Source organism: Pogoniulus pusillus, chromosome 39 (genome assembly GCF_015220805.1).
Source record: "Pogoniulus pusillus isolate bPogPus1 chromosome 39, bPogPus1.pri, whole genome shotgun sequence".
NCBI classification, from domain to species: domain Eukaryota; kingdom Metazoa; phylum Chordata; class Aves; order Piciformes; family Lybiidae; genus Pogoniulus; species Pogoniulus pusillus.
The window spans coordinates 8,568,965-8,596,490 of NC_087302.1; the positions used below are offsets into that span (position 1 = coordinate 8,568,965).

Genomic DNA, 27,526 nt, shown 5'->3' on the forward strand with positions numbered 1-27,526 from the left:
CCCTGAGCACCTCTGAGAAGAGCCCAACCCCAGCCTCTTGCCCCCTACCCTTTAGCTCTTACTGAGCACAGAGCAGCCCCAGAGAGGATCTGATCGTTCTCCAGATTCCACAGCCCCAGACCTGGCAGCCTCTGCTCCTCCCAGAGCTCCTCCAGATCCTAAGAACCCTCCTGGCAGCTCCCAGCTCCCCAGGCTGCCCCAGCAGCAGCTCTCTGCAGACAGCAGCACCAGAGCCTGGCCAGCTCCACATCACTCTCCATCATCTCAATTGCTTGCAGACTGCTCCCTTTTAATTAGCTCTCATAATCAAATAAGTGCCTAGGATTACCCAGCCCCGCATCGGGAGCTGCTGTCTGCCGAGGCAGCCCTGCTGGCGGGTCCCTGCCTGCACCGCTGGCACCCTCCCGGCGCTGGGAGCGACACCAGTCCCGTCCCCAGCCACAGCCTCCCTGCAGGGCTTGGCCCAGCCCTCCAGGCAGACAGGGCGAGGGCAGGAGGAGCAGCTTCAGCCCTTCCAGACGTTATCAGGCAGAGCCTGGGTGAAAGCTGCCTGTGAAAGCAGCAGGGCAGCATCTCCGAGCTAGGAACAGCACCGGAGCCATCAGCTCAGGTTTTCTGGGAGCCCTCTGAAGCAGACAGCACTTCACATCCGATCCGACAGTGATGGATGCGGTGGGAAGGGAGCAGATTTTCCTGCCGAGCAGCTCCTTTGACAAGTTTGATCTTATCAAAGTCCTGAGCTTTTCATTACGTTGCTGCCTGCTTTTTTTAACTCCTGCCTTCAAGCCAGGCTCTGCCCTCTCCGTGCCGGCACAGAACGGTTGCATCTCTCTGCTTGCTCTGATCAGTAGCTGAAGCTCCCCGCGGTGCCCAGAGCAGCACCAAGCTCTGCCCTCCCCAGCATGCAGCCCTGGCAGCTCAGCAGGGCAAGAGCAGAGCTGCAGAGGATACACAAATAGGTCTGGGAACAGGCAAAGCACAGCAGCAGCTTCTCCCCAGCTAAGAGAGGGGAATACCTGGGCCCCTCCAGGCATGGACAGGGGCACATCCCAGGGTCCTCATTGCCTTGGCGAGGCCAGGACGTTGCTGCCAGCTCCAGTGCTTTGGCTGGGCACCTAAACCCACAACCTGCCCAGAAGAACAGGCTGGAGCCAAGCAAGGTGAAGCCTCCCCAGAGAAAGGGCAGAGCTGCTTTTATTAAATGCCCAATTAGCAGAGGCTGGTCCTAATGAGGAGGGTGGAGCTGGCCCTGCCTCTGGAGAAGAAGTTCAACAAGGGCCAAGCAGGGTCCTGCCCCTGGGGAGGAGCAACCTCCTGTAGCAGCATAGTTGAGGGGGGTCCTGCTGGAGAGCAGCTCTGAAGAGGACCTGGGGGTACTGGGGGGCAACAATTCCCCAGGAGCCAGCAAAGTGCCCTCGTGGCCAAGAAGGCCAAAGCTATCCTGGGGGGCACTCAGAAGAGCATGACCAGCAGGTTGAGGGAGGTTCTCCTCCCCCTCTACTCTGCCCTAGTCAGGCTACATCTGGAGTTCTGGGTCCAGCTCAGGAGGGACAGGGAAAAGCTGGAGAGAGTCCAGTGGAAGGCCCTGGAACACCTCTGGGAGGAGCAAGGGCTGAGAGCCCTGGGGCTGAGCAGCCTCACCTAGCGGAGCAGAGGGGTTGAACCAACTGACCTTCGGAGGTCCCTTCCAACCCAAACCATTCCATGGCATCCTGGGTGCTTGAGCACCCCAAACCTTCCCCACAGCCTGGCAGAGTCACCAAGAGACAGCAAACACTGAGTGCAAAACCAAGGTCTTTTATTAGAAATTGGCTGTATAAAAACGTCCAAATATTCATGCTCTACACAGTCACCCAGGGACCCCCAGGATCCAGGGACCCCCAGGATCCAGGGACTCCCAGGATCCAGACACAAACATCCAGGCACTGAACTTTGTGGGGGTTTTGTGTGTGTGGTTCTCTGGTCAGCACAGAGAGCAGAGAGGTTGCAATCCAAAAGGTCATCACATACATGAATCAAACCACCTACAGAAATCAGCACTGGGGACACAGTCTGGGTTTGATTTTCTTTTATTTTGTTGTCCTTTTGTTATTTTTTAGTTGAATTATTTCGATTTTATGTTTTTTTTTTCCTGTTTTTTGTTTGTTTGTTTGCATTTTGCTTGTTTGCAACACAGAGGATCTGGAGGGGCGTGGGGGAGAGAGTGAAGAGGGACAGAGGCAGACAGGAACGGAAGAAAACAGAGGGGCTCAAAGACCCTCAAGTAAGAGCAAACAGAAGGATCTGCACAACCACAAACGACCTCACGAGTTGCAGAGGAGGGGAAATGTTGGGTCTCAGTTTGTTTGCTTCTTTGTTTTTGCCAGGATACAGGGGGGGAGACAAGAAATACCCCAAAGACTTGCTGGAGCCTGTGCCCTGCTCCCCCACAGGCTGCCCCTGCTGCCCCGTGGCACACATGCCCTGTCCCCTGCCTGCTGCTTTGGGTTTGTTGCTTCTCTCCCTTTCATGTTGGCTGTTTTTTTTTTGCCGCTGTTGATCTCCATCTGCTGCAGGAGCTCTGCCCGCCGGGAGCGTGTCCCCCCCCAGCCCCTGCGGCCACCTCCCTGTCCCGGGTGGCTCCGCGGGGAGCGCTGTGGCTGCGTGGGGCACCCTCGGGCTCTGTGCCAGGCGGGCGGAGCTACAGGGCATGGTTGCTGTAGCTGACGTAGGTCTGCTTGGTGGCCAGCGCTGGGGGGAGGCAAAGGCGGAGGTTAGTGGAGCCCTCCCTCTGCTTCGCTTCCCATCCCATCGCCCCCCCGACCACCAGAGAATCACCTGGCTTGGAAAAGCCCTTCGAGATCCCAGTCCAACCCCTCCCCAGCTCTGCCAAGTCTGGGGCTGAGCCCTGGCCCTCAGCACTGCCTCTCTGCGGCTCTGAGACACCTCCAGCAGTGCAAACTCGGCCACCTCCTGGGCAGCCTGTGCCAGGCTCTGAGAGCCCGTGCAGGGAAGAGGTTTCTTCCGATGCCCAATCTGAACCTCCCTTGGTGCACCTTGAGGCCATTTCTTCTCTTCTATGGCTTGTTCTTTGGCAGCAGAGCCCAACCCCAGCTGGCTGCAGCCTCCTCCCAGTGAGCTGCAGACAGCAATGAGGTCTCCTCTCTGCCTCCTCCTCTCCAGGCTGAACCCCTCCAGCTGCCTCAACTGCTGCTCACAGGATTTGCTCTCCAGAGCCTTCAGCAGAGCCCAGCGCTAGGAAAACACCAGACAGGAACAAATCCTCCTGCCCTGCAGGCTCTGCCTGCTGCCTCAGGCTGCAGCAGGTCTCTGGCATTAAACAGCACCACAGCTCCGGGAGAGATGGAGGTGGCACCTTGCAATGTCCCAGCTCGGTGCAGATCCCACCATGAGCTGCCCAGGTACTGTGGTGCTCAGCAGACCCACAGGCACCCTCCAGCCAAGGACACAGGATGGTTAGGGCACAGAGCAAAGCCCAAGATACCAGAGGCAGCGCAGACATGTCCCCTGCAGAGCCTGGCACCATGCAGAGGGCACATCCAGCAGCTCTCCTCCTGTCTCGGTGCCTCGCTGACAAATGAACCTTGCTGCAGCTTCCAGGCTGCTTCTCCCAGATAACAATGAGATAGGCCAGAAGCAATGGGAGCTGACAGAGCTATTTGTTAGGCAGGATGCTCTCAGAGCCAGGCTGCCCACACCAGAGCCCTGGGAGTTATCTATCCTGTTGTTTATTTAAGGCTATGTGCCCCTGCCAGTGACAGAGAGACAAACGGCCCCTCAGACCTGCACTGACAGCCCCACCAGCCCCCAGCACTGCTGCTGTGCCATGCTCCCTGCCTTGGCATGCCCTGGAGCACGCTGCCAGCCCTGGTCACAGCGAGCTCCTGTGCTCCCCACGCGAGGCACAGCGGAGCTGGGGACATGGCAGATGGAGCTCAGCTCCCTCTGCTCCAGGCACAGGCCATCCTCAGGGGGTCCTGCTGCGAGTTCTGGTGGGGGGTAGGATGCTCAGCATGGCTGAGAGCAATGGGAATCATGGAGTCCTAGAATCACCCTCTAAGAACCTTGGGTCTAGCCTTCAGCCCAGCACCACCATGGCCACTAAACCATGTCCCCAGCTGCCATGGCCACACCTTTCTTGCACACCTCCAGGGATGGGGACTCCACCACCTCCCCGGGCAGCCTGTGCCAGTCCCTGATCACTCCTGCAGCAAAGAAATTTGTCCTCATCTCCAACCTAACTCTCCCCTGGCACAATTTAAGGCCATTTGCTCTCCTTCTGTCATTTCATCCTAGGGAGAAAAGTCCAACCCCCACCTGTCTCCACTGTCTCCATCCCCCCCCAAGGGACCCCAGCAGCGCTGCCTCCAACACTCCCTTCCTCCTTCAAGCCTCTGGCTTTGGAAAGCCAAAGACAGAACTGGCACACACCTCTCCTCCCAGGGGAGACTGCTGGCTGCCACTGTGCCAGTCTCAGCTCCAGCCTGGCCCTGGGAACAGTCCCGGCAGGCCCTGAATACCTCCCCCAGCTCCAGCCACTCCAGGTGTCCCTCTGCCAAGGAGCAGCACTGCAGCCACGGAGCACAGCACAGCTACAGCCCAGGCTCTGGGCTCGCAGCACCATGCTGGCCCCTGGCAGGGGCAGCTCCCCCCTCACCTTGTGTCTCCAGGTTGTCACAGAGCTCTGACTTGGCCTCCCCGTTGGGGCGGAAGCCTCCCTTCTGCGAGAACTTGTTGGACATGGTGGCCGCAGTCACCACCGCCTTGAGGCTGCGCTTGCGCTTGGGCACGTTCTGCTCCGGGTGGAAGAGGATGATGTAGACCTTGGGCATGTAGAGCATGCCCAGGGACACTGAGGCACTCAGGCTCACCGAGATGGTCAGCGTCGTGGTCTGGATGTACATCTGCAAGACACAAGGGTGCAGCTCAGCCCCGGCATGGCCCTCAACACCCAGGCAGGGTGGGCTGGGGAAGGGGGAGAGGGAAGAGAGGAGCACGGAATTGCGGTGGTTAAACAATGCAGAGGTGGGCAGCCAGGGCTGGGGGTGGTGGCAGACCTGGATCTTAAACATCAGCCTAACCTTGGCATGGGCTGAGTACACCTGGGGAGCACTTCAGCTCCCTTTTGCTGTTTCCCTACCTGCAAACATGAAGGGGCTGTGCCAGTGCCCTGACCCACACTGCAGGGCCCCGACATGGCATCCCCATGCCAAGGCCTCCCAGCACCCATACTTGCTCCAGCAGCGACCTGCTGGCACCCCAGCTCACACACATCTCCACAGGTGGAGCCTTCGTGCCCTCTCCATCCTGCCTCTCTCCTCCCCAGCACCTGAAGCATGCTCCACCAGGTACAGGGTGGGAGCTCTGACACTGCAGTGGTGGGCACAGCAGGACACCCACTCCCAGGGCTGGGACAGGGCACTCCCAGCTCACTTCAACAGGTGCTTGCTGCTTCCCAGCTGCCTTCCTGAGCCGTTGTCATGTAAGTCACATCTTGCACACCGACGCTGCCTTTCTGCAGTCAAAACTAATTTCACGCTCACTGTCCAGGACTAACAGTGACAGATGTTTTGCAAAATGAAAGCCCATTAATCTGACTGGAGAATAATCCATTTTCCTATGGAAAGCCTTTGGCAGGCTCCTCACAAGCCAGGGGCATCTGAAGCAGGAGGCAAGGAGAGCCCTTCCCTCCGCCCATCCCCACCTCTCACCTCTAACACAGGAGGCTGTGCAGGCAGACGAACCCTTGAGCATCCCTGCTCCAACAGGATCCTTGCACCAACAGCATCTCTGCTCCAGCAACATCCCTGGTCTGTGAGCATCCCTGTTCCAACAGGATCCTTGCACCACCAGCAGCCCTGCTCCAGCAGCATCCCTGCTCACAGCCCAAGGCTGCATCCTCTCCACCATCCTCTCCTTCCAGCCCAAGCTGTGTGCCTCTACAGGTGGAGCAGGAGGAGGGCTCTGGTCCTTCAGGGCCTTGCTTTCTTCTCTGAGGCTGTTTGCAGCTGCCCCAAAGGCTTTAGGAGGTTCAAGGCAGTTTCTGAGCTTTAGCCTTTGCTCAGTCACAGTTGCCCGGGGGAGTCTGTGTGGGACTTAGTGCCCTGCAAGGTGGCAGGACCTGGAGGAGCCAGGGAAAGCCTGGACGCAGCAGCATGGGTGAGGGCAGAGGGTCCTCAGCTCCCCGTCTGCACACACAACCTGGGGGCTGATTTTCTGGAGTCAAGAGAGGAAAGAGGTGGTTGAGGAGGGAAGCTGAGCCCCAAAGCTCCACACTCCCTGGAGAGAAGATGCATGGCGACAGCAGGTAGGGGACACCAGCTCCTACCCTAGGACCTGCAGGTTCCAGCTGGGACTGTGCCAAGAGACATTTGGCTCTCTTCTGCCTCAGACACAAGCACAGAGGCCCAAGAACAGCTCAGAGCAGCCTAAAAGGGAAAACTCCAACGAAGAAGCCCTGAGGTTTGCTCTGAGTCAAGGCAGAAGTTTGGTTTGCCCCCAGAATATCTGCCACTGCCACAGGCTCTGCTTTGTCTGCTCCCCTGTCTGCAGGCAGGGCGAAGCCAGGCAGCTTTGGAAGTAAAAATCTCCTCAGGAGAAGTCAAACCAAGGCTCAGTGCCAGAGACCTGAGGGGTTGGGGCTGGTTTCCCCCCTTTTTTTTCTTTCTTTTTCCTGTGTTTTTACTGAGATCCTCCAGACACTGCTGCAGGAGTCCAGCACAGCGAGGACCAGACTCACTGGGAACGAGGGCAGCACTGGCATGCCAACTCCAGGGACTGGCACAGCTCTGCTCCACACCACTTTGGCAGGGCTGAGGCTCCCCAGCCCTTCCCTTCCCTGTCTCCCCCAGCTGCCCACCTTCCTGGGCCTCAGCAGATGCCTCCTGCAGGAGCCTCACTGCATTCCAGTAGTTTCACCTTTGCTGCCTCCCACCGCAGCCCCAGGACTTGGGGGCGTTTCAGCGCACAGGCAGCGAGCAGCTGAGCTCCAGCTCGGGCATCTCCATGCACATCCTCCTGAGGTGCCAGGGCCAAGGCTCCATCTCCCGGTGCTGCCAGGGGCTCTGCCCCACCAAGGCCTTGCCTGGAACTGGCTCCAGGCTCCCCATGCTCTCCTCCATCCTGTAGCCCTCCTCAGCACTCTGGGGGGCTCACAGGGCCGCAGTGGCTACCAGAAGGACCCTCCTGACATATTGGGCAGGAACAGCTCCATTTCTGCAGCCCACACTGACCTCTGCAGCTCTGCAGCCAAGCCCCTGGGGCCCAAACACAGCCAGCAGGGCACAGTTAACCTCCTGCCATTTCCAAAGAGTGACCATTCCTCACCATTTTGCTTCCTACTCTCCTAATTGGTTTGCAGCCCAGGACCTCACTTGCCCCCTGCTCTGTTCACAACGCCTGAGCTTCCTCCAGAGCCCTCTGAGGAGCCTGCTGCAGTTAACAAAGCAGTCCCAGTGCCTGGCCCAGCAGCACTGCTGCTCGGTGGGTAGGATCAAAGAGCAAGACTCAAGCTGCTGCTGCTGCATCGAGGGACTGCCACAACCTGAAATGACCCAGTACAAGCCCCCGAGGCCAGTGCTCTGCTCAGGGATCCTGCCCCGGGGAAGCAGCCCAGGCTCAAGGCACAGCCTTGCACAGCTTGTGTGGTCCCAAAGCCACTAATTAGCAACATCTCTCTAAATCCATGCCTGGCCCAGCTAGGGGGGATTTGGCATCACCATGGGTGCTGGGGAAGGGAAAACCTGCTTAAGCCTCATCCACGTCTGCTAAACAAACCCTTGCCCAGTCCTCCTCATTCCTTCTTCTCTCCCTCTTTTCCCTCACTGAAAGCAAACAGAGCCAGACAATGACTCTGCTGCTCAGCTGCTGCCTTATCAGCGCAGGAAATTGTCTCTCTCTTTAGATCCTCTGTTCCTGCTATTTCTGTAATCCGCTGGGATCGGCAGGGATAAGAGGTGCTTTGGAGAAAGGGCTTGGGGGACTTGTTAGAACAACGTGGCACCTCCGTGCAGAGCGGTTGGCACAGGAGAGCAGAGTGAAACAGAGCCGGAGATGTGCCTGCCGCTCCCCTGGCACAGGAGGCAGGCTGGGTGCAGGCTCAGATGGCGTCGGGCAGAGGTTCTGGGTGGCCTTTGGAGGTGTGGGTTTGCCCCACGGCATCCTCAAGTGAAACTCCAACCGTGCTCTACAGGGTGAGCATTCTAGGGGACCTACAGCAAGGCTCAAGAGGGGTTGCTCAGAAGGGCCTGTGGGGATAGGAACAGGACAATGGCTTGAAACTGGAGCAGGGCAGAGTTAGGTTGGGCATCAGGAGAAAGTTCTGCTCAGTGAGGGCAGTGAGAGCCCAGCCCAGGTTGCCCAAAGAGGTGGGAGATGCCCCATCCCTGGCACCATTGCAGGTCAGGCTGTCTGGGGCTCTGAGCAACCTGCTGCTGACTGTAGGGGGCTTGGTCTGGGCGAGCTTTAAAGGTCCTTCCCACCCAAACCATTCTGGAATTCTCAGATTGACTTCCCAGAGTGGCACAGCTGAGCCCAAACACCACAGAGCCTTCCCTGGGACTGCTAGGCAGGCAGCGGCAGGCTCCGAGAACCAGCGCTGCGTCCAGGGGGAGTTGGGAACATCACTTTCCCTGCCTCTAATCAGCTTGTTAGCAGCCTAATAACAGAGCAGCCCTGCACGTTACAAGCCCCCGAAGTGAGGCAGAGCCTATTGTGGAGCTGCTGCTGCCAGCCAGCGTTCGGCAGCCCTAAATTATCCGGTGACAAGCTGCAGTGGAGAGGTGAGCAACCTTGCGCATAATCTACAGTCATTATCATCTCCATCTTTATTACCCACAGTGTGCAGAGCACATTAAGGAGGCTTTAAGGGAGCTTTTGTTTCACAATAATTTCTTTTTTAAAAAGCCCTGCTTTCTTGTTAGCATCTCCCCTGCCATCTCATCAGCATGGAAATGCTGCGAAGGGCTCCATTTAGCTCCTTTAATTCTCCTGCGCACTGCCAGCCCCTGCCAGTTGGCTTGGCAGAGACCTTTTGGCTGAGTTGAGGTGAAAGGTGCCGGGGCAGACCTGGCCTCCTCCAGCTCTGAGCAGCTCTGCAGGACACATCTCATCCTCTGGTGTCCACAGTGAAAGACCTCTCAGATGACAGAATCCCAGAATCAAGAAGGTTGGCAGAGACCTCCAAGCTCCTCCAGCCCAACCTATCCCCCAGCCCTATTCAGTCAGCCAGACCGCGGCACTAAGTGCCACATCCAGCCCCTTCTTCACCACCTCCAGGGTGTTCCACAGAGCCATAGAACTGTTCCAGTCAGAAAAGCCTCTGAGGTCACCACCCATGTCCCACACTAAACCACCAAACCCTATTCTTTCTTGCACACCTCCAGGGATGGAGACTCCTCCACCTCCCTGTGCAGCCTGTGCCAGTCCCTGACTGCTCTCTCGGTGAAGGAGTTTTTCCCAATAGCCAACCTAACCCCCTCAGGCACAACTTGAGGCCATGTCCTCAATAGATGTCTTCACAAGCTGTGAATTCAGCAGCTCAGCGTCAGAGGGGCACGCTTGAGGGAAATTATCCCATCTCTGATGGGTCCAGAGAGGGAATTCGGGCTTTGGGCCACCCTGGGGATTTCCAGGGAGGAGCATCCTGGAGGTTTATCTGCCAAAGGCAGCGGCAGGCTGGCAGGGGTGAGCTGTTTGCACTGAGCAGCAGCGCAGCTCCTGTTTTGGCTGGCAGGCAGAGGGGATTTGGGTCCCTTTCATGAGATTTTTCTTCTTTGTTCTCACTCCCTCTCACTTAAGCACAGAGCTTCATCCAGCCTGGCCTCATTCCCACGGGTGCTGGCACCAGGACCACCCTCAGCAGGGGAGGAGACAGAGAGGTTGTTTCACAGCACAACCCCTCCTCTGCGATTCTCTGACCTAGCCTTATCCATCCCCTGTGCAAAATCACCTTGGGAGCCTCAGGGCATGCCTGTTCCCCAAGCCTCTCAGAGAGCTGGAGCTGGTCTGGGCCACTCTGCCCACCGTAGCTGCAGCTGAGCACCAAGGTGCTGGTGCCAAGCTGCCCAACTTCAGGAATGGATGAAAATCACAGCAGAATGGTGCCCGAGTGAGAAGCCACAAGCTGCGTGTGGCTCAGCGTGAGAAGGGACACCCCCCAAGGAGCTGGTCTGCTCCCTCTCCTGTACCCGTGTCCTCCACTGCCTCCAGCCCGCGGGGATTGCAGAGGGCAGCTCCACCACTCCAGCCTCAATCACCGACTCAGCACTGGAAAAGGAGTCAGCACTGGGACCCCTTTCCATGCAGGAATGGTACTCCCCACACTGAGGATCTGGAGACCTGCCCCGGGGATCCATCCTCTCCCAGCCTGCAGAGCAGCAGCTTGTGCTGCCCACAGCTCCCCTGTCTGGAGAGCAGCAGTGAGGCCAATAGGGCACCAAAAACCAGAGGGACAGGAAGGGAAGAGTGAAGAAGTCCAAACGCAGGGACAGGAGAATGGGGCTGGAGTCTGCTCTGCAAACCAACTCTTCCCACCAAGCCATCAGGACTGTCCCTCCTCACTCAGGACACAGCAGCCTCTCTCAGCCCCTCTCCTTGCAGCCCCCAGGGCCAGCAGCTGGACCTCTCCCTTCCTCCCTTACCTTTTCCGCCGACTGGGAGGTGCCGAAGAAGATGGGGATGAAGGCCAACCAGACGATGCAGGTGGTGTACATGGTGAAGCCGATGGGCTTGGCTTCGTTAAAGGTCTCTGGCACCCCCCGGGTCTTAATGGCATAGACAGTGCAGGTGACCATCAGCAGCATGCTGTAGCCCAGCAGGCAGATGAGCGACAGGTCCGAGATGTCACACTTGAGGATGCCCCTGGCAAAGTGGGGGTTTGTAGTCCGCTGGTCCTCGTAGTCGATGACCGAGTGGGAGGGGTCCACGATGAACCAGATGCAGACGCCCACGAGCTGCAGCGAGATGAGGCTGAAGGTGATGACGAGCTGGGAGGCAGGGCTGATGAAGCGGGGGGCGCTGACCGACTTCTTGCCCTGCTCGAAGATGCGGTAGATGCGGTTGGTCTTGGTGAGCAGGGCAGCGTAGCTGATGCTCATGCCCAGCCCCAGGAAGATGCGGCGCAGGGAGCAGGTGCTGAGGTCGGGCTCAGCGATCATCAGGAAGGTGGTGGCGTAGCAGAGGAAGATGCCAGTCAGCAGCACATAGCTGAGCTCCCGCCCCGACGCCTTGACGATGGGCGTGTCGTTGTAGCGCACGAAGGTGACCACCACGAAGAGCGTGGCGATGATGCCCACGATGGCAACGAACACGGGCACCACGGCCCAGGGCGAGCTCCACTCCAGCTTGATGATGGGGATGGGGGTGCAGCTGGTGTGGTTCTCGTTGGGCCGCTCGTTGAAGTGGCAGCGCTTGCAGTGGAACTCGTCCAGCTGGTACTGGTAGCCGTCGCAGCGCTCGCAGTGCCAGCAGCAGGGAATGCCCTTCACCAGCTTCTTCCTCTCGCCCGGCTTGCAGGGCAAGCTGCAGATGGAGCTGGGGAGCTGGCTCCCTCCCCCTGGCCACAGCATGTTCTCCACCTGTGGGTGAGATGGCAGCGGTCCCACCGGTGCTGGAGCTGGGGATCTGACAAGCAGCCCTGGGGCACGGGGAGATGCCGCAGCTCCGCTTGCAGCAGTGTTCCCAGATCCATCCCCTCCCCCCCATCCACACATCCCATGGAGGACCCCAGCCCTGCCCAGCATCAGTGAAGCTCTCCACTGCTTCTGGGCTGACTGAACACTGAAACCCCAAATGAAGTAGTCTCCACTCTCTTCTGGCTTCTGCTTCCCTTGGCAGAGCTGCAGAGTCAGAAGCCCAGAGCCAGAGCATGCAGCCACAGCTGCTGCTGGTGGGTCCCCAGGGGACACCCTCCCCTCTGACCTTCCCTAGACTGGGCTGCCTGACTTCACAGCCATGGGCTCCCTGGCACCCAGCTGGGTTCTGTGCACCTCTGCCATGAGGCCAGGCTGAGAGAGCTTGGATTGTTCAGCCTGGAGAAGAGAAGGCTCCAGGGAGAACTCATTGCAGCCTCTCAGTACTTAAAGGGGGCTGCAGAAGAGCTGAAGAGGGACTTGATGCAAGGACGTGTGCCGATGGCACCCTGGGTGAAGGCTTCCAAAGGAAAGGGAGGAGATTTGGACATTCCCCTTGGCGTGGGCCGTGCACAGCCACACCACAGAGCCTTACCTTTAGGTGCAGGTGGTCAGTCCACTGCCCAATGACTTTGTACTCCGGGGTGGAGTTCCTGATCTGGTACTGGTAGATGTCGTAGCGCCCTGGCGCGTCCCCGTTCTCGTTGAACGTCACAGGGGTGCCGGCGATGCCTGCAAGAGGAGCAGGGCTCAGCACCCACAGCACGGCATGTCTTGGGTGAGAGTGTCAGAGGGGGCTCTGGGTTGATGTTCCCCCTTGCCGTGGGGTTTCTTGCTGCTGGCAGTGCCAGGATGATGCCAAATGGGCATAGGGTATAGGATGCAATGGGGGAAAGGAAACCCAAACCCAGCCCCAGCCTGGTGCAGAGACTTTTTTTGTCTTGGCCCCTTGGCCAGACCCCAGCTGGGTTTCTGCTTCTCTTAAGAAAGGGCAGGGGGAGAAGTTGCTTTCAACTCAGCTGAAGTGAATTGTGCAGAGAAACCCCAAGGAAAGGGAGGGAGAAAAAAATCAAGCAAGGGAGGGAAATAAATGAAAGAGACAGCAGAGGGTGGAGATAAATAGGAGTAATAAGGAGGACAAGACAGAAAATGTTTATTAAGGAGATAGAGCAGACAAAACGATGCATTTCCAGAGGAGATATGAAGACAAACAAGGACACAGCAGCATGAATCAAGGCGGAGCTCTGCCAGCTGTGATGTGAGGGTGGCAGCGGGAAGCAGGCTGAGGGCAGGGTTGCGGCTGGGTTACTCTCCAAAGGCCCCCAGGAAATGTGAAAACTCAAAACTCCTTTCCTGGAGGTCTGCCGCCAAACCACCCCATCCTTGCACCCAGCGCTCGCAGCGCCACGGGTGCCAAATGGCTACAGGAGCGAGTTGTGGGTACTGCCCTCTGGCCCATGCAGGGGACACCCTCAGACACCCAGCCCCGCGGGGGTGCCCCTCCCCCAGCCTCCCAGGGACCGGCAGACCTGAGAAGTTGACGCTGCGGATGTACTTGAGCAGCTCCACGCCGTCCACCGGGTCCATCCTGGGGCACAGCCCCACCTTGCCAGGGCAGAGGTTCTTGTGCATGTTGTGCAGAGCGTGGCCCATGGCATAGACGGCGTCGATGACAAACTGGACTTTGCCCTCCTGCTCGTAGGAGGAGTCCTGCCCGATGCGCTCCCGGTCTGCGGGCACACAAAGCAGGGCTGGGAGGGGACAGGACGGGCCGGGGCCGCGCGTTGATCGCCCGCGGAGAGACAGCCGCTAGCGAGCAGGCTGCTGAGAGCATCTCCCACGGGGCCAGGCTGCGAGGGAGCGGCACCGCCGGGCACCCTGCCAGGCCACAGCTCCTTCAGCAGCAGGCAGAAGCTCCTCAGGCAGCATGGCCTTTGCCCTCTGCAGAGCCACAGGCACCCCAGAAAGCCACCCAAGGGTGTCCAGAACTGATGCTGGCTCCATCGTGCGTGGATGCCCCCTGATGCGAGGAGGGGATCTATGGGGTCCAGGGCACAGAGCACGGGGACAGAGAGGGCACAGGCAAGCTGTGCTGGCTGAGCTTCTCCCTCCCTGCCGTGGGAAGGTGGCATGAGGCCAGTAAACCTGAGAGCAGGGACAGCCCCAGGAGCTGCACAGACAGAGGTCCCCGTGCCGGGACAGAGGACACGTGGCACTGACAGGGGACTGAAGGCAATTGACATGAGCTGAGCACCGAGGAAAGATGACAGCAGGAGGTGGATTTATAGCCCAGCTTCAAAGTTATAAGACCCCTTCTGGAGCAGGCAGAACTTCCTCCCGCAGAACCTGTCACCTTCCCCCTCCTTCCACATCCCTAACAGCAGCCCCCCGCTGCAGGCCCTTCCCCACGGCCATCTCCCCAGAGGCTCTCAGCCACTCTGTCCTGTCAAGATAATTGCCCATTAAAAAGGGCTCTAATAGACTGCCCAGCAGAGATGAGCACTTGGGGGCGTCCCCATTCTGCTGCCAGCCCCAGCACCATCCTGCTGCCCATGGCACATGCAGCACTCAGAACTCTTCCTAGCAGGGACTTGAAATCCTACAAAGGATTTGAGGAGCAAAGACTGAGAGCCCTGGGGCTGAACCTGCACAAGAGCAGCCCCAGAGGGGAGCTGAGCAACTCTCAGCAAGAGCTGAAGGAGCTGTGAGGGACAAAAGGATGGGGACAGGTTCTGCTCAGTGGTGCCCAGGAACAGCACAAGGGTCAATGGGCACAAAGTGGACCCCAAGAGGCTCCACCTGAACAGAAGAAAATTCTCTGGTATGAGGGTGCTGGAGCCTGGAGCAGGCTGTCCAGAGAGGGTGTGGATTCTCCTCCTCTGCAGAACTTCCACCCCCCTGGCCACTGTGTCCCTGGGCAAGCTGCTGTGGGAGCAGGCGTTGGGCTGGATGATCTCCAGAGGCTTCTCCTTCCAGGGAGGGGAAAGGTGAGGCTTGTTCCCACGTGGAGACAACAAATCTGGCCAAGCATGCAGGAGATGAGGGCTGCAAGCAGGCTGCGACCCTGCTGATTAGAATGGCAGGGTCAGGGGCGGTGCTCCAGGGCTGCTAATTAATTTCCCAGTGTGTGCTGAGCCTCCGCAGGCAGCGCTGGGAGCGCGGACACCGAGATCTCCCCCGCTGGATGAGAGGGGATTGGCAGCAATGCCCAGCTCTGCCTTTCAGCAGGAGCTAGTCGGAATCGCCCCAGAGCTGCTCCAGAGAGCTGGGGAATGGCATCTCCTTGGAGTCTCCCACGCTCCTGCTGCCGGCAGCAGCCCCCAGTGCCCATCGCAGTGATTCTGGGCTGGATGAGTCCATCCGGGGGGGCTGGGATCATCTCCTCCAAGGAATGCAAACTTCCTCCTGCAGTGTGGACTTGAGCTGCCCTCACAGGATCTGAAGGAAAGCTGAGCAGAGGCATCTCTGGGACATCTCTGCCCACTCGGACCCAGCCTAGGTCCTCTTTTGTCACCTTAGCTCCCAGGTGAGCACTGCAGATCCTCCCTTCCTGGCCTGGCTGGGGGAAGCTATGCTGAAAACAGCTAATGCCACCAAAAAATACCCAACCACATATTAAGAAGAGACTGAAGAGAAGCGAAACAGAAAGAGGAAAGACTCTGAGGAGCCACCAATAGAGAAGGAAAATCCAATCAGAGCTTCTCTGCCCCCAGCCCTGCCCACGCTGCTGCTCTGCAGCCACAGTCTGGTCAGGCAGAGGTGAGCCTGCAGAGACATTCCCAGCCCTGCTTCAAAGCAGAGTTTCCATCCAGCCCTGCTTAACGAAGGCTGTTAATTAGCTCTCATGGAGAAAGAGGAGCCCACAGGGTCTGGGAGCATCCTGCAGTCCCTATAAGAGTGCCAGAGGAGAGATGTCTCCCCAAGCCAGCTCTTGTCTTCCTGTCCTTGCCAGACCATCAGCCTGGCACACCTGCTGCTGCCACCAGTTCCTCTCAGCCCAGCACCTCCCCATCTGCATCCACAGGTGTAGGAGTTACCAATGAGACAGAGACTGGCAGGGCATGAGCGGAAGCTGACACCCAGGAGGGCCAGGACACAGCCTGGGGGAGGCAGCTGGGAGGTGGGAAAAGAAGCTGTGGAGATCTGACTGCAAAAGCTGCTGGAAGATGGGTCCTGGGCAGACCCTGGTGCCCATTCCAGCCCTCACCTTCCTCCCAGCTCTCCCATACACGAACGAGAGCCACAAACTGTCCTGCCCACGCCAGGGTCTGGTTCCTGGGATGCAAAACCCAGGCAAAGCCAGCACTGCCCTGGGCATGTGAGGCCTGACCGAAAGCTGAAGCTGATGGGGAAGGGCAATGCAATGCCCTGAGGAAAACAGCCCCAGAGAGGATGCTCTGAGTGAGGAGCAGCTGGATCTGCACAGGCAGCTTTATCTGCTCCTGCTTGCCTTCCCCTCTCCATTTAGCTGCCAGCAAACCTCCAGCAGATAATTTATTTGCTGACAAACTCAGATAATTTAGAGACAGTTCTTAGGACATTTGCCATGTTGTGGTTTCAGCTGCCTCAACTAATACCTTGGGCCTGAAATATTGCTGGTTTAAATGCTACATGATAATGAAGACAGAGATCAGCAGTTGGCAGGAGCTGGTGCTGGGGATTGCTGGATGCCATGGGGACAGAGAAGGAGCTCTCAGCTACCCTAGGCCATGGGGAGCTGAGGAGGGACTTCTGACAAGGGCTTGTGGTGACAGGAGGAGAGGGAATGGACTGAAGCTTGAGGAGGGCAGAATGAAGTGGAGGAGACAGAATGGGGTGGGGAGACAGTGGCACAGGCTGCCCAGGGAGGCTGTGGATGCCCCCTCCCTGGAGGGTCTTGAAGCCAGGATGGATAAGGTCTGGAGCAGCCTGGGATATTTCTCATCCCACTGCCTGCTCTAAATAGGTGTCCCTGCCCTGGCAGGGGGGTTGGCACTGGATGATCTTTAAGGTCCCTTCCAGCCCAAACCACTCCATGAATCTATGAACTGGAGAATGCCTGCAGAGGAGAGGACATAGAAACATCATCCTCATCCTCATCCTCAGTGGTGAAAAGAACTGAAACCCTTCCAAAAAACCCTTACCAATTTGCCAGACACAGTCAGGCCCATGCAGCCTCTGGCACAGCTTCCACAGACATCCTCCCTCGGGGACAGCAAGGGCATGCAGGTGTCCCCAAGAGCTGCCACGGCGCTGCCACCCTTATCTCTGCAGGCGGTAGCAGGCAGGCGGTGAAGCTACTCCCTGCTCTGGCCATGTCACCTCCCTCAGCCTCCAGGTGTCACCTCGGCAGCAGAGCTGTCAGCAGCACAGAGCCCCTGCTTGCCTTGTTTACTGCCTTCATCCCTGCCAGCCTCTTCCAGCTGGAAACAGCTAAAAATGGACAGTGGGCAGTGAGGAGGGGGTTGGGCACCTGGGATTGGGCTCTGCTGGCATGAGGAATCCAGTCTGGAGTGGCACTGGGGCACAGCAGCAAAGCACTTTGCATGGAGACGCCAGCAAATGCCACTCAAGCAGATGCCCCAGGGTGATCACCTCCTCCCTGGGCACCCGGGCACCATCCCACGGGATGCTCAGTAACACCATCCCAATGGGCAGGGGCACATTGGGGGTACAGCCTCAGGTCCTGGCCCCACACTATCAGATGCCCTCATTTCTCTGCTACCACCTTGGCTTCTTGTCCAACCAGGTGAGGGAGGAGCTGCTGGAGAGGAAGCAAGGAAGTCTGTGCCCTTCCACAGGACAGCGGTGCTTGTGCCAAGCACACACTGGGAGAGGAGCAGTGGTCCAGATGCTGCAAAACAATGAAAATTCTCCCCCAAGACCCCCACGTCTGGGTGGGGTCCACAGAAGGTGGGGCCAAGAGAAGGAGATGTGCAAGAGGCCTGAAGGAGGAGCAGCAGCCCTGGGAGCTCTGCACAGGGACGCAGCCCTCACACACAGCAGCAGGCTCCACACTTCCCTGGCTCCCACACACACTTTGGGATGCACTAAAGCACTTTTCTCCTGCACTCCAGCCACTTCTGAGTGAGCCACCAGCACCACCAGCCCAGAGGATACCCAAGTGCCCATGCAGGTGAGCAGCTCTGCATCGCCCACGCTCCTCACGCTGCAGAACTGCCAATGCTCCCCAGCAGTCCCCAGAGCTCCCCAGCAGTCCCCAGTAGTCCCCAGCGCTCCCCACATCCCCACCTGGCCTTTTGCTTGGCCCAGAAAAGCTCCACTGGCAGCCAGGTGCACCCCACATGGAGCAGGAGGTGAAACACAGCTGCCCCTCGCTGGGCTGGCAGCTGCAGGGCAGCTGGGCCCCGGCCGAGCTGAGAGCTCCTAAGGGGCCAAGAGAGCCGCACGCCCCGAGCCCTGCATGCCCCCAGCCCTTACTGGTGCACTTCTTGACGCTGCTGCCCCTGCGCAGGGCGTGCCTGCTCAGCTTGCAGTGGAAGTTCTCCTCCCAGAACTCGGCGAACCAAATGTTCCTGCGGTTGTTGTCCAGCGTCCTGCTGGAGAAGTAGCGGTCGAAGCCTGCCGGGGAGAGGAGGCGAAAGGGTTAAGTCTCTGGGGCGGCAGAGGAAGGTTTGACAGGGCCCCAGGCACCCCAGGCAGAGGGGAAGGGGCAGGCTGGTAGGTGCTGGGGTCTAGGGGCACACAGGAGTGTGGTTGGGTTTGTGCCCAAGTTACTACCCGGGCAGAGCTGTGGGCTGGAAGCCCCCCCCCGGGAAGACTCCACAGCCAGACCCCTGCGCTGAGGGGATGCCTCCAAGGGGAGAGCAGCCAGGGGAAGCCGCTGGGCACAGCCTACCTCTGACAGACACCCGCTTGGGCAGGATGGTGACAGAGCCCTCGGCCACCTCCTCCAGGTGCAGGACCGGGGAGATCTTGGAGCCCCAACTGTCAGAGCCCATCCAGATGAAGTGTCCTGTCTGGTTTGCCCTCTTGGCCGCCTCCAGCACCCTCCTGTGGGGAGAAACAACAGGGACTGGCACCGTGGGGCTGGGGCACTAGCTTCATGCCCAGCCCCACAGCAGCAGGACCACTCAGAGCTCTTTACATCTCCTGCTCTGGCCCTCAGCTGGCAGCAGGCATGACCCAGTTCACACAGCATGCAGAATGATAGGGGCTGGAAGATCCCCTGGAGACCTCTGGAGATCATCCAGTCCAATCCCCCTGCCAGAGCAGGGTCACCTAGAGAGGGGTCATAGACATACACTAGAGCAAACTGCGCTGCTCAGCTCCCACAGCCTCCACCCTCCCCAGCCTGGGCACACAGGCTGCTTCTCCCACCTCATTTGCATATTTGCTGACTGGTAATTGAATTTCCCCCTTAATTACCCAACATTAGTTAAGAAAAAAAACAGGTTATGCCACAGCAGGCATGAAAAGCAGCAGCACTGCAGAGCACACTCCCAGCCCCACTCGGCACTGCAGGCTGTGGGAGAGAGCCACCAGTGCCCAGGCAAGAGTTAAACTGGGTCCTGCTGGGCTCGGCTGGGCAGGAGGGCAGCAGTGGGGGGCAGGAGATGCCATTCAGCCTGCCGAGCACCAGCGGGTACAGGCAGACACTCAGCAGACACTGGCACGCTCCATCCCCAGCCAGCTCAGAACATCTTAGTGGGTGGATGGGAGCGTGCCTGGATCCTGGATCCAACGCTCCAGGCTCTCTCTTTTCCCAGGGCTCCGCATCCCCTCGGGAGCTTGCGTGGGTCCCCGCGGGAGCAGAGCCCAGGGCGGCTTCGTCTGGGTCTGGCAGCGCAGCGAGCAGCAGGGCTGTGAGTCAGCCCCAGCGGCAGAGCCCAGCCCAGATGGTGTCTGAGACACGGAACGAGGAGCAGAAACCCAGCCCCGTGCAAAGGGAGCAGCAAGTGGAGAGCAGGCAGCGAGAGGCAGGACCCGAGCACAGCAGTGTCTGTCCGTGCAGGGCAAATCCAGGACGATCCTGGGACTGATGCTCAGAAACCTGGAGTGGGTTGGCAAAGCCCTCCGAGATCATCCAGTCCAGCACCAAGCCAGCACCACCACAGCCACCAAACCCTGTCCCCAGGTGCCATGGCCACACATTTCTTTGCACACCTCCAGGGATGGGCACTCCACCACCTCCCTGGGTAGCCTGTGCCAGTCCCTGACCACTCCTGCAGCAAAGAAATTTGTCCTCATCTCCAACCTAACCCTCCCCTGGCACAACTTCAGGACAGTTCCTCTCCTTCTGTCATTTCATCCTAGGGAGAAGAGACCAACTCCACCTCGCTGCAGCCTCCTTCAGGGAGCTGTCGAGAGCAGTGAGGCTCCCCTCAGCCTCCTCCCAGTTCCTGCCTGATCTGAGCCAGGCACGAATTCGGGCCACAGACATCCCTGGGGCATCCTGCCCAGCAGCACTGCCCTGCATCTTCTGGGAGTGGCAGGCCCCACAGCCCAGACTGGCACAAGGGTGGGGATCAAGGCAGCCCCCCTGCCTGGGCTGACCCCACCTTTTCCCAGCACGAGGCGGGGGTGTGCAGAGCAGTGCCCACGGGAGGGGATCCTGTTTGGAAGGGTAAATGTTTACAGCTTGTGGGGTTTGCCATTTCCACAGGCAGGTAAATCCCCTGCTCCCCCCCACGTGCCAGTCCAAATGCCAGGTTTGCAAACGTTTCTATCAAGGAAGCAAAACAGGCCTGGGAGGGGTTGCAGATCTGATGTGACTGGTTTGGACTCGCAGTGTGCTCACATTTGCATCATGTTTGCTGATTAATTAATTAATTAGCTCCTTAGCAAATCAGGAGGAGTGCCACAAGAGTCCTTCTGCTCCATAAACAAGAGGAGCTGCAAGATGTGGCAGCGCCTGCAGAGCAGCTCAGCACCTCCAAGCAGGTCTCTGTCCCCAGGCAAGGTGGCAAGGAGGGGGTCCCCATAAGGCCCCCCTGGGTCTGCTCCTCTTCCACACTGCAGGCTGAGGCTGCACAGCAAGGCAGAGCCAGCACCTGGGTCCTTCTGTGGGAAGCACTCAGTGAACCACAGAATGCCAGATGGGAAAGGACTCCAAAGCTGATCTGCTCCAACCCTTCCAGCTGATGGTGCAGTTGAACTGACCTGGCCCATCACCCTGCCAAGCTGAGTCTTCAAACTGACCAGGGCAGGGGAATCCACAGCTTCCCAGGGAGGTGGCTCCAGTGCCAAACTGTGCTCATGGGGATAGATTTCCTTCTGAAGTCCAGCTGAAATCTCCCCAGGAGCATCCTGTCCCCAGCACCCTTTGTCTTCTTCACATGACTCCTGCTCCCATGCCAGCTCTGACCCAGCCTGCGAGTGGTGGGAAGCAGCTGAGCTCAGACAGGAATCTCCAAAGCCAAAAACCCTGATTTGTCCTCCCTTGAGCTCTGTGCTGCTGTGCCTCAATGGCAGCAGCCTGCCAGGTTGTAACTCAGCCAGCTCTGGTGGGTGCCTGCTGCAAGGTGCATCCTCTCCCTGTTGCAGACATGTCCCTGCCACACTGCCAGGTGCATCCTCTCCTCGGTGCAGACCTCTGTGGGCCAAGCTGCAGAGGCAGCTGCAGAGGTGCAGGCACAACCACACCACGCTGCAGACACAGTGGGCAGTGCCCAGCTGCTGCCATTGGCATCCCGCACCCCAGAGCCCAGGCAGCAGCAGACACAGAGCATGCCCTGGGCATGGTGTGGGTGCCCTGCAGCACTTCCCCCCAGCCAGACCAGCCCCCACACCTGATGTCGTCCTCGTTGGCGAAGATGATGACCGCGCGCGCGTGGGAGGTCTCCAGCAGCCGCCGGATGATCTTGTCAAACTCTCCCGGCTTGGGCTCCCGTGGGATCTTCACAGACTGGGCCACACACACTCCCCCTGCAACACATCACAGAGTCACTGGGGCTGGAAGAGAGCTCCAAGACCACAGAGCCCAACCATGGTTGTACAGGGGTGAAAACAGCTGGGGAGAAGAGGCAGAAGTGACAGGGCCAGAGGGAACGACCCCAGCCTGTGCCAGGGGAAGCTCAGGTTGGCTCTTAGGAACAATTTCTCCCCAGCCAGGGTTTTCCCAGGCACTGGCACAGGCTGCCCAGGGAGGTGGTGGACTCCCCGTCCCTGGGGCTATTTAAAAGCCAAATTGATGTGGTGCTGAGGGCTGTGGGTTGGTGGCAGTGGTGGGAGTGTGAGCTCCAGGGAAGCAGCTGGAGCTGGTGGTCTCCAAGGTCTCTTCCATCCTCAACAACTCCACGATTCTGAGATGAGCTGTAGCCATGACAGGAGCCTTCTGCCCTCAAGACAGCAGCCTGGCCCTGCCAAGGGATTCACTTCCATCCTCGCGGCAGCAGCTGAGCTCCCAGCCCAGTCTGCCACAGGGTGACTGCAGAAGCAGCTAATTAAAATTAAAGGAGACGAGGGGAAGCTGGCAGCTGGCAGCGTCCCCACACGGCTGCTGCGCCAAGCCAGAGCCCTCCTGCTCCTGCCTTTCTGCAGATGCCAATAGAAAGAGAGATGGGAGAGAAAATTAAACATTGTGGGACCTTCTGGCTGTAATTGATGGTCTCAATTTGCATAGTAAATGACACGGCTGATACCTCTCCTGCCACTAAAAGATCCCCACTTAAGCAAAGGTCAAAGTAATTAGCACAGGGTGGCAGGGAGAGATTTCCCTGTCTGGGGCCCTGGAGACAAGCAGGGGGAGAATAGGATGGGGACAGGCACCAAGGCCTGTCCCTCCCCCTCCAGGACAGGAGAGTCTTCTCCTTCCCACAGAGCCAGAGGACCACGACCTGCCCTAGGTGGTGCTGCTTTGACAGGGGTGTTGGAGTCCATGACCTCTGGGGGGCCCTTCTGACCCCCACCATTCTGTGATTCTAAAGTTGAGGTCATTTGGCCCCTTGAAGCCAAAGGACAGAGAGTGGAGGGGGCTAATGGGTGCTGAGCAAGGGAGGAGGCAGGGATGGGCTAACAGCACTCCCTCAGCAGATGCCCCCTGCCTGGGGCAGCACCACCCACGTGGTCCAGACGTGGAGAGGGCTTCTCAGCTCCTCTTTTCCCTGTAATCAGAAACGGGGCCAAGATGCTGCTTGCTTCCATCTGGGGAGCCAGATGGATGGAGGGGAGGGAGTTGGATAAACAGACTCCAGGACAGACAGATCAGCCAGGCAAGACAGGCAGCAGCAGGCAGTGCCAGCAGGATGGGCATGTCTCTGCCCAGAGGGCACTCAGCCCTGGTGACCACCGAGCCCCCAGCCAGGCCAGGGTGACACAGGCTGTGCCACCAGAGACAGAACTCTGGCTAAGGAGCCAGTGCAGCTTAATTACAGTTTCCATGGCAATCAGATGAGAAAGTCCAACCAAAGCAGCAGTTTGCAAACACAGAAACCTTCCTTGCAGCCCAGAGCCAGTGGTGTCCTTGGGTGCATCAAGAGGAGTGTGGGCAGCAGGCCAGGGGAGGTTCTCCTCCTCCTCTACCCTAATGAGGTCACATCTGGAGCACTGGGTCCAGTTCTGGGCTTCCCAGTGGAAGAGTGACAGGGAAGTGCTGAAGAGAGTCCAGTAGAGGCTGTGAAGATGCTGAGGGGCCTGGAGCAGCACTGTGGGAGCGAAAGCTGAGCCCTGGGGCTGAGAGCCTGCAGAAGAGCAGCCCCAGAGGGGATCTGAGAAATGCTCAGCAAGAGCTAAAGTGTGGGGGGCAAGAGGATGGAGTCAGACTCTGCTGAGTGGTGCCCAGGGACAGGACAAGGGGCAATGGGCACAAACTGGAACCCAGGAGGTGTGAGGGTGCTGGAGGCCTGGAGCAGGCTGCCCAGAGAGGCTGTGGAGTCTCCTTCTTTGGAGAGATCCCAGCATCTCCCCTCGGCCGTTGTTTTACTGCCCTGGCAGAAGCTTTAAGTGTCACCTGTGGATCCCGTGGCACTTGCAAGGGCATCAAATTGGCCTTGGGTGAACTTGCACTTGTGGCAGAGAGGAAGCTAGAGGAGAAGGGCTCATAAATAAATAAGAAAAGAAACTAAATCAATGACAGCTCTAAAACGGCCACATTACTGCTGCTCAGCAGCTCCCTTAATCAAACTAACGAGGAACGTAACAAAAAAGGGAGATGGGCAATTAGGACTTAACGAGGATCTGATTAACTTGGTGGCTGGAGAGTGCAGAGCACACGGGGAACGAGGCCAGGCCAGCGGCAGGTGCAAGAGGGGATGGGGGCCCAAAACATACCTCAATGTTGAAAAATCAGAGGTGGTGGTGTCGGGGAGTGGGCACAGCTGCCTGCCTGGGGCATCCCCGCTGCCCTCCGCAGCCCAGCCTCTTGGCACCTGCAGCGGCAAACCTCTACGCGTCCGTCCCTCAGCATCTCCTCTCCGCTGGTGGGATCGCAGCAGCCCTGCGGCTCCACCGGCGCTCGCCGGGGCCCGCTGGGCCTCTCCTCATTGCCGGGGGGGGTTAACTCGTGTTGTCAAACACGGGTCAGGGTTTAATCTCCGCCATTATGGGCTCGGTGGGAGCGCAGCCGCTCCGAGACGCGCGGCGCTGAAGTGGCCTCTTGATTGCAGGTGGATAATCAGCTCTGGCTGCCGCTAGCTGCACCATCAATCAGCAGCTCCGCTGGGGCCCCCCGCAGAGCTGCCTGCCAAGGGCTGGGGGCTCACGGGCTGGGCACGGCCACATGCACGTCCCCACTGCCACCCTGATGTGCTCGCCAAGCAGCTCTGGGCACCCCGAGGAGGAGATCCAACCTCCGCGCAGCACCGCATCGGTGGCCTTCTGCAAGCAGCACCTGCGCAGCTTCCCTGCGTGCTCCTGGCCTCTGCTTCCTGACCCCAGCCATTTAAATGAGAATCCCAAGCCCAGAGTCTTAATTGGCAAGCAGCAGGCTGCTCCCCTGCCCCGGGATTCATTATTCACGTCACTTCAAAGCCTCCACGAACCAACTCATTAAAGGAGAAGTCATTAGGGACACGGCTCTGTGCCCTCGTGGAGGGAAAGCTCCTGAGCCATCACGAGACTGGTTCACTTTGGTCTGGCCACGAGGTGGTGGAACCTCCATCTCTGGAGAAATTCTAAACCCTCCTGGACACCATCCTCTGCCACCTGCTCGAGTTAACCCTGTCCTGGCAGGGGGCTGGACTGGATGATCTCCAGAGGTCTCTTCCAACCCCCACGGTGCTTAACAGATCCACCATGCAGTCCTGCCTGGTGTTCGCTGACGCCTTAGGGTTCGGGAGTGACATCCTGATGCATCGCCCCAAGGCAGCGAGGGCTGCGAGGAGCCGGCGGCGGCAGCAGGGCTGTCAGGTGGCGATGAGGGAGCGCATCCAAATAGCGATCAGCCTCTCCGCTGCAGACAGGAAACTCAGCGGAGGATAACGCAGCGGAGGGGTGGAGCTGACAGTGTGAAATGGCCCCAGACAGAGCGAGAAGCCGAGTGCGGGCCCGCAGCTCTCGCCCTCTGCAGCAGAGCCAGCGCGGCGCTCGGCGCCCCGGCTACAGCAACCCCCACCCAGCCTCTGAGCTCCACAGCGCTGCTGTCAGGGCGGGCAGGGCTGCAGAGGGCTCCGTCTGGCCACTGAAGTGATGCCCCGGAGTGGGGTGACGGGGAGAGGCTGGAGGTGGGGACATTGGGACATTTCTTAATGCCCAGGTCAGAATTCTTCTCTCTGACGTTAATTCTCCACGGTTATTCACACAGTCAAGTGGAATATAGAGCTGGAGTTTTTCACTGCCAGTGTTGCCAAAACAATTTTGACTTGAGGGCTTGTTGTGTCTACTGCTGAGCTGTTTCTACTAACAGCCGGTTCGGTGCTCAGGAAATGAGTCCTCTGGGACGAGGGCCAATGGGTACAGACTGGGACCCAGGAGCTTCCATCTCAACAGGAGGAGAAACTTCTTTGGGCAGCCTGCCCCAGAGCTCCAGCACCCTCACACCAGAGGCTGTGAAGTGTCCTTCTCTGGAGAGGCTCCAACCCCACGCTGGCCATTGTGATCCTGGGCAAGCTGCTGGGGGTGCCCTGATTTAGCCGGGGGAGGTTGTTCTGGATGATCTCCAGAGGTCCCTTCCAACTCCCAACATGCTGGGATTCCTTGCACCGTGGTGCCACATGGAAATATAGCTGGCACCACGGAGCTTTGCAGGGTGCTTTGGGGAAGTACTTAAAGCACTTTAAAGTAGCCAAGGAAAGCTCACCCTTGGCAGAGTCCACATCTCTGTGGGGGCAGCACCCAAAAAGCCATCACTTGAGTCCACAAGGACCATGCAGGCATGGGTGCAGCCAGCAGCAATCACTGAGCCAACAGCCTAATTGCCAGAGTAATTGCAGCACAGAAGATACAATGACCCAATCCAGGTCACTTTGTCTGGGTAGCCCAGGGCCAGCCCCAGCTGCGAGGAAATCCTGTCCCCAGGGCGAGGGGGTCGGCCTGTGCCCTCGGCAGAAGCTGCTCTCCTCTGCGCCAGGCCAGGCTTTAACGCCAGCTCTGCTAAAAATTGAAAGTGAAGGTCAAGCTGATAATGCATCAGAAAGCAAACAGCTTGAATGCTAACTGCTAACCACAGCAATGAGCATTATTGCCTGATGGAAATAGAACCTGACTCTGAAGGCTCAGGCTCAGCATGAAAAATGAAGCTGCTGGGGAGAAGAGCGAGGAGATGCTCCCCTGATCCCAGTCGGGTGAGAGACCCCCCTGGCAGAGCCAGCAGGGCAGGGTTTGGATCCTTCCTGCACTGTAAGTACCAACCCCAGGAGTAAACTCCACTGTCTGACAACATACTGGAGAGCCCTCAGCAGAGGTTGGATCCTCAGTCAGCCAGCAGCCCTTTTACACCACTTGGAGAGGCTGGAGGCACCTTGCAGCAGCAATGGAGCCTTTACACTGGAGAGGTGCAGAGGAGAGGTAGATACAGGCAGGCTGTGGAAGAGGGAATGGATCCCTCACCCATTCCCAGTGGGCAGGGTAAAGGATGGGGCCAGACTCTGCTGAGTGGTGCCCAGGGGCAGGACAAGGAGCAATGGAAACAAACAGGACCCCAGGAGGTTCCACCTGAACGGGAGGAGAAACTTGCTTGGTATGAGGGTGCTGGAGCCTGGAGCAGGCTGCCCAAAGAGGCTGTGGAGTCTCCTCTGGAGAGCTTCCGACCCCCGCTGGCCATTGTGTCCCTGGGCAAGCTGCTGTGGGTGCCCTGCTGCAGCAGGGGGGTTGGGCTGGATGATCTCCAGAGGTACCTTCCAACTACACCATGCTGGGATTCTGCAGGATGGCTTTGGAAGCTGCTCAGAGCTCACCCAGACACCCGAGAAAGTGCTGCTGCCGCAGGTCCCAGGCAGGGGCTGGCACAGAAGGGCTCTTGCACACCGGCACCTTGCTGCAGCCGGCGCAGGGAAGCGGCACCGCCGGGGCCGGGGCCACGCTGCCACCGCCGCTGCAGCGCAGTTAGAGCCGAACGCTGCTTTTTGATCACTAAATTACCACTAATGCAGATAATGGCTGGGTTATGTGGATACACAAATTACAGGACTGCCTCAGCCCCGGATTAGTGCTGCTGCATGTCGGCTCCGTGCGCGCTCGTTTACTCTGCAATTACTCTGTCACGTCGTTAAGCATCTGCTCGGAGGAGCCCGCGGTACCCACAGGTACCTCAGAGAAGTGCTCCTGCTGCAGTGGGACCTCCAGTCACGGCAATTGCTCCTTACTGGTGCGTGGTGGAGGAGCAGTGGAGGTTCAAGTCGTTCTGTGCCTCTTAGAATCGCTGGGCAGCACTGAGGGGAGTCTGGCCCCAGCCTCTTGCCCCCCACCTTTAGCTCTTGCTGAGCACTGCTCAGATCCTCTCTGAGGCTGCTCTTGTTCAGGCTCAACCCCAGGGCGCTCAGCCTTGCTCTTCACAGAGCTGCACCAGGCTCCTCAGCAGC

The 27,526-nt window shown here is 58.7% G+C and overlaps 1 protein-coding gene across 2 annotated transcripts in view; it reads right to left on the minus strand.

Moving 5' to 3' along the window:
* Positions 1-1,781: 1,781 nt before the first annotated feature.
* Positions 1,782-27,526, minus strand: part of GRM4 (glutamate metabotropic receptor 4) — a 44,656-nt gene continuing 18,911 nt past the window's right edge. For both annotated transcript variants that reach the window (XM_064173860.1, XM_064173862.1), the window contains exons 4-11: positions 21,362-21,497; positions 18,469-18,623; positions 18,051-18,191; positions 13,160-13,360; positions 12,226-12,362; positions 10,641-11,576; positions 4,658-4,904; positions 1,782-2,730 (exon numbers count right to left, since the gene is read on the minus strand). In XM_064173860.1, coding sequence (XP_064029930.1) covers positions 2,681-2,730; positions 4,658-4,904; positions 10,641-11,576; positions 12,226-12,362; positions 13,160-13,360; positions 18,051-18,191; positions 18,469-18,623; positions 21,362-21,497 — 2,003 coding nt within the window. In that variant the 3' untranslated portion in view covers positions 1,782-2,680. The remainder of the gene's footprint in view (positions 2,731-4,657; positions 4,905-10,640; positions 11,577-12,225; positions 12,363-13,159; positions 13,361-18,050; positions 18,192-18,468; positions 18,624-21,361; positions 21,498-27,526) is intronic.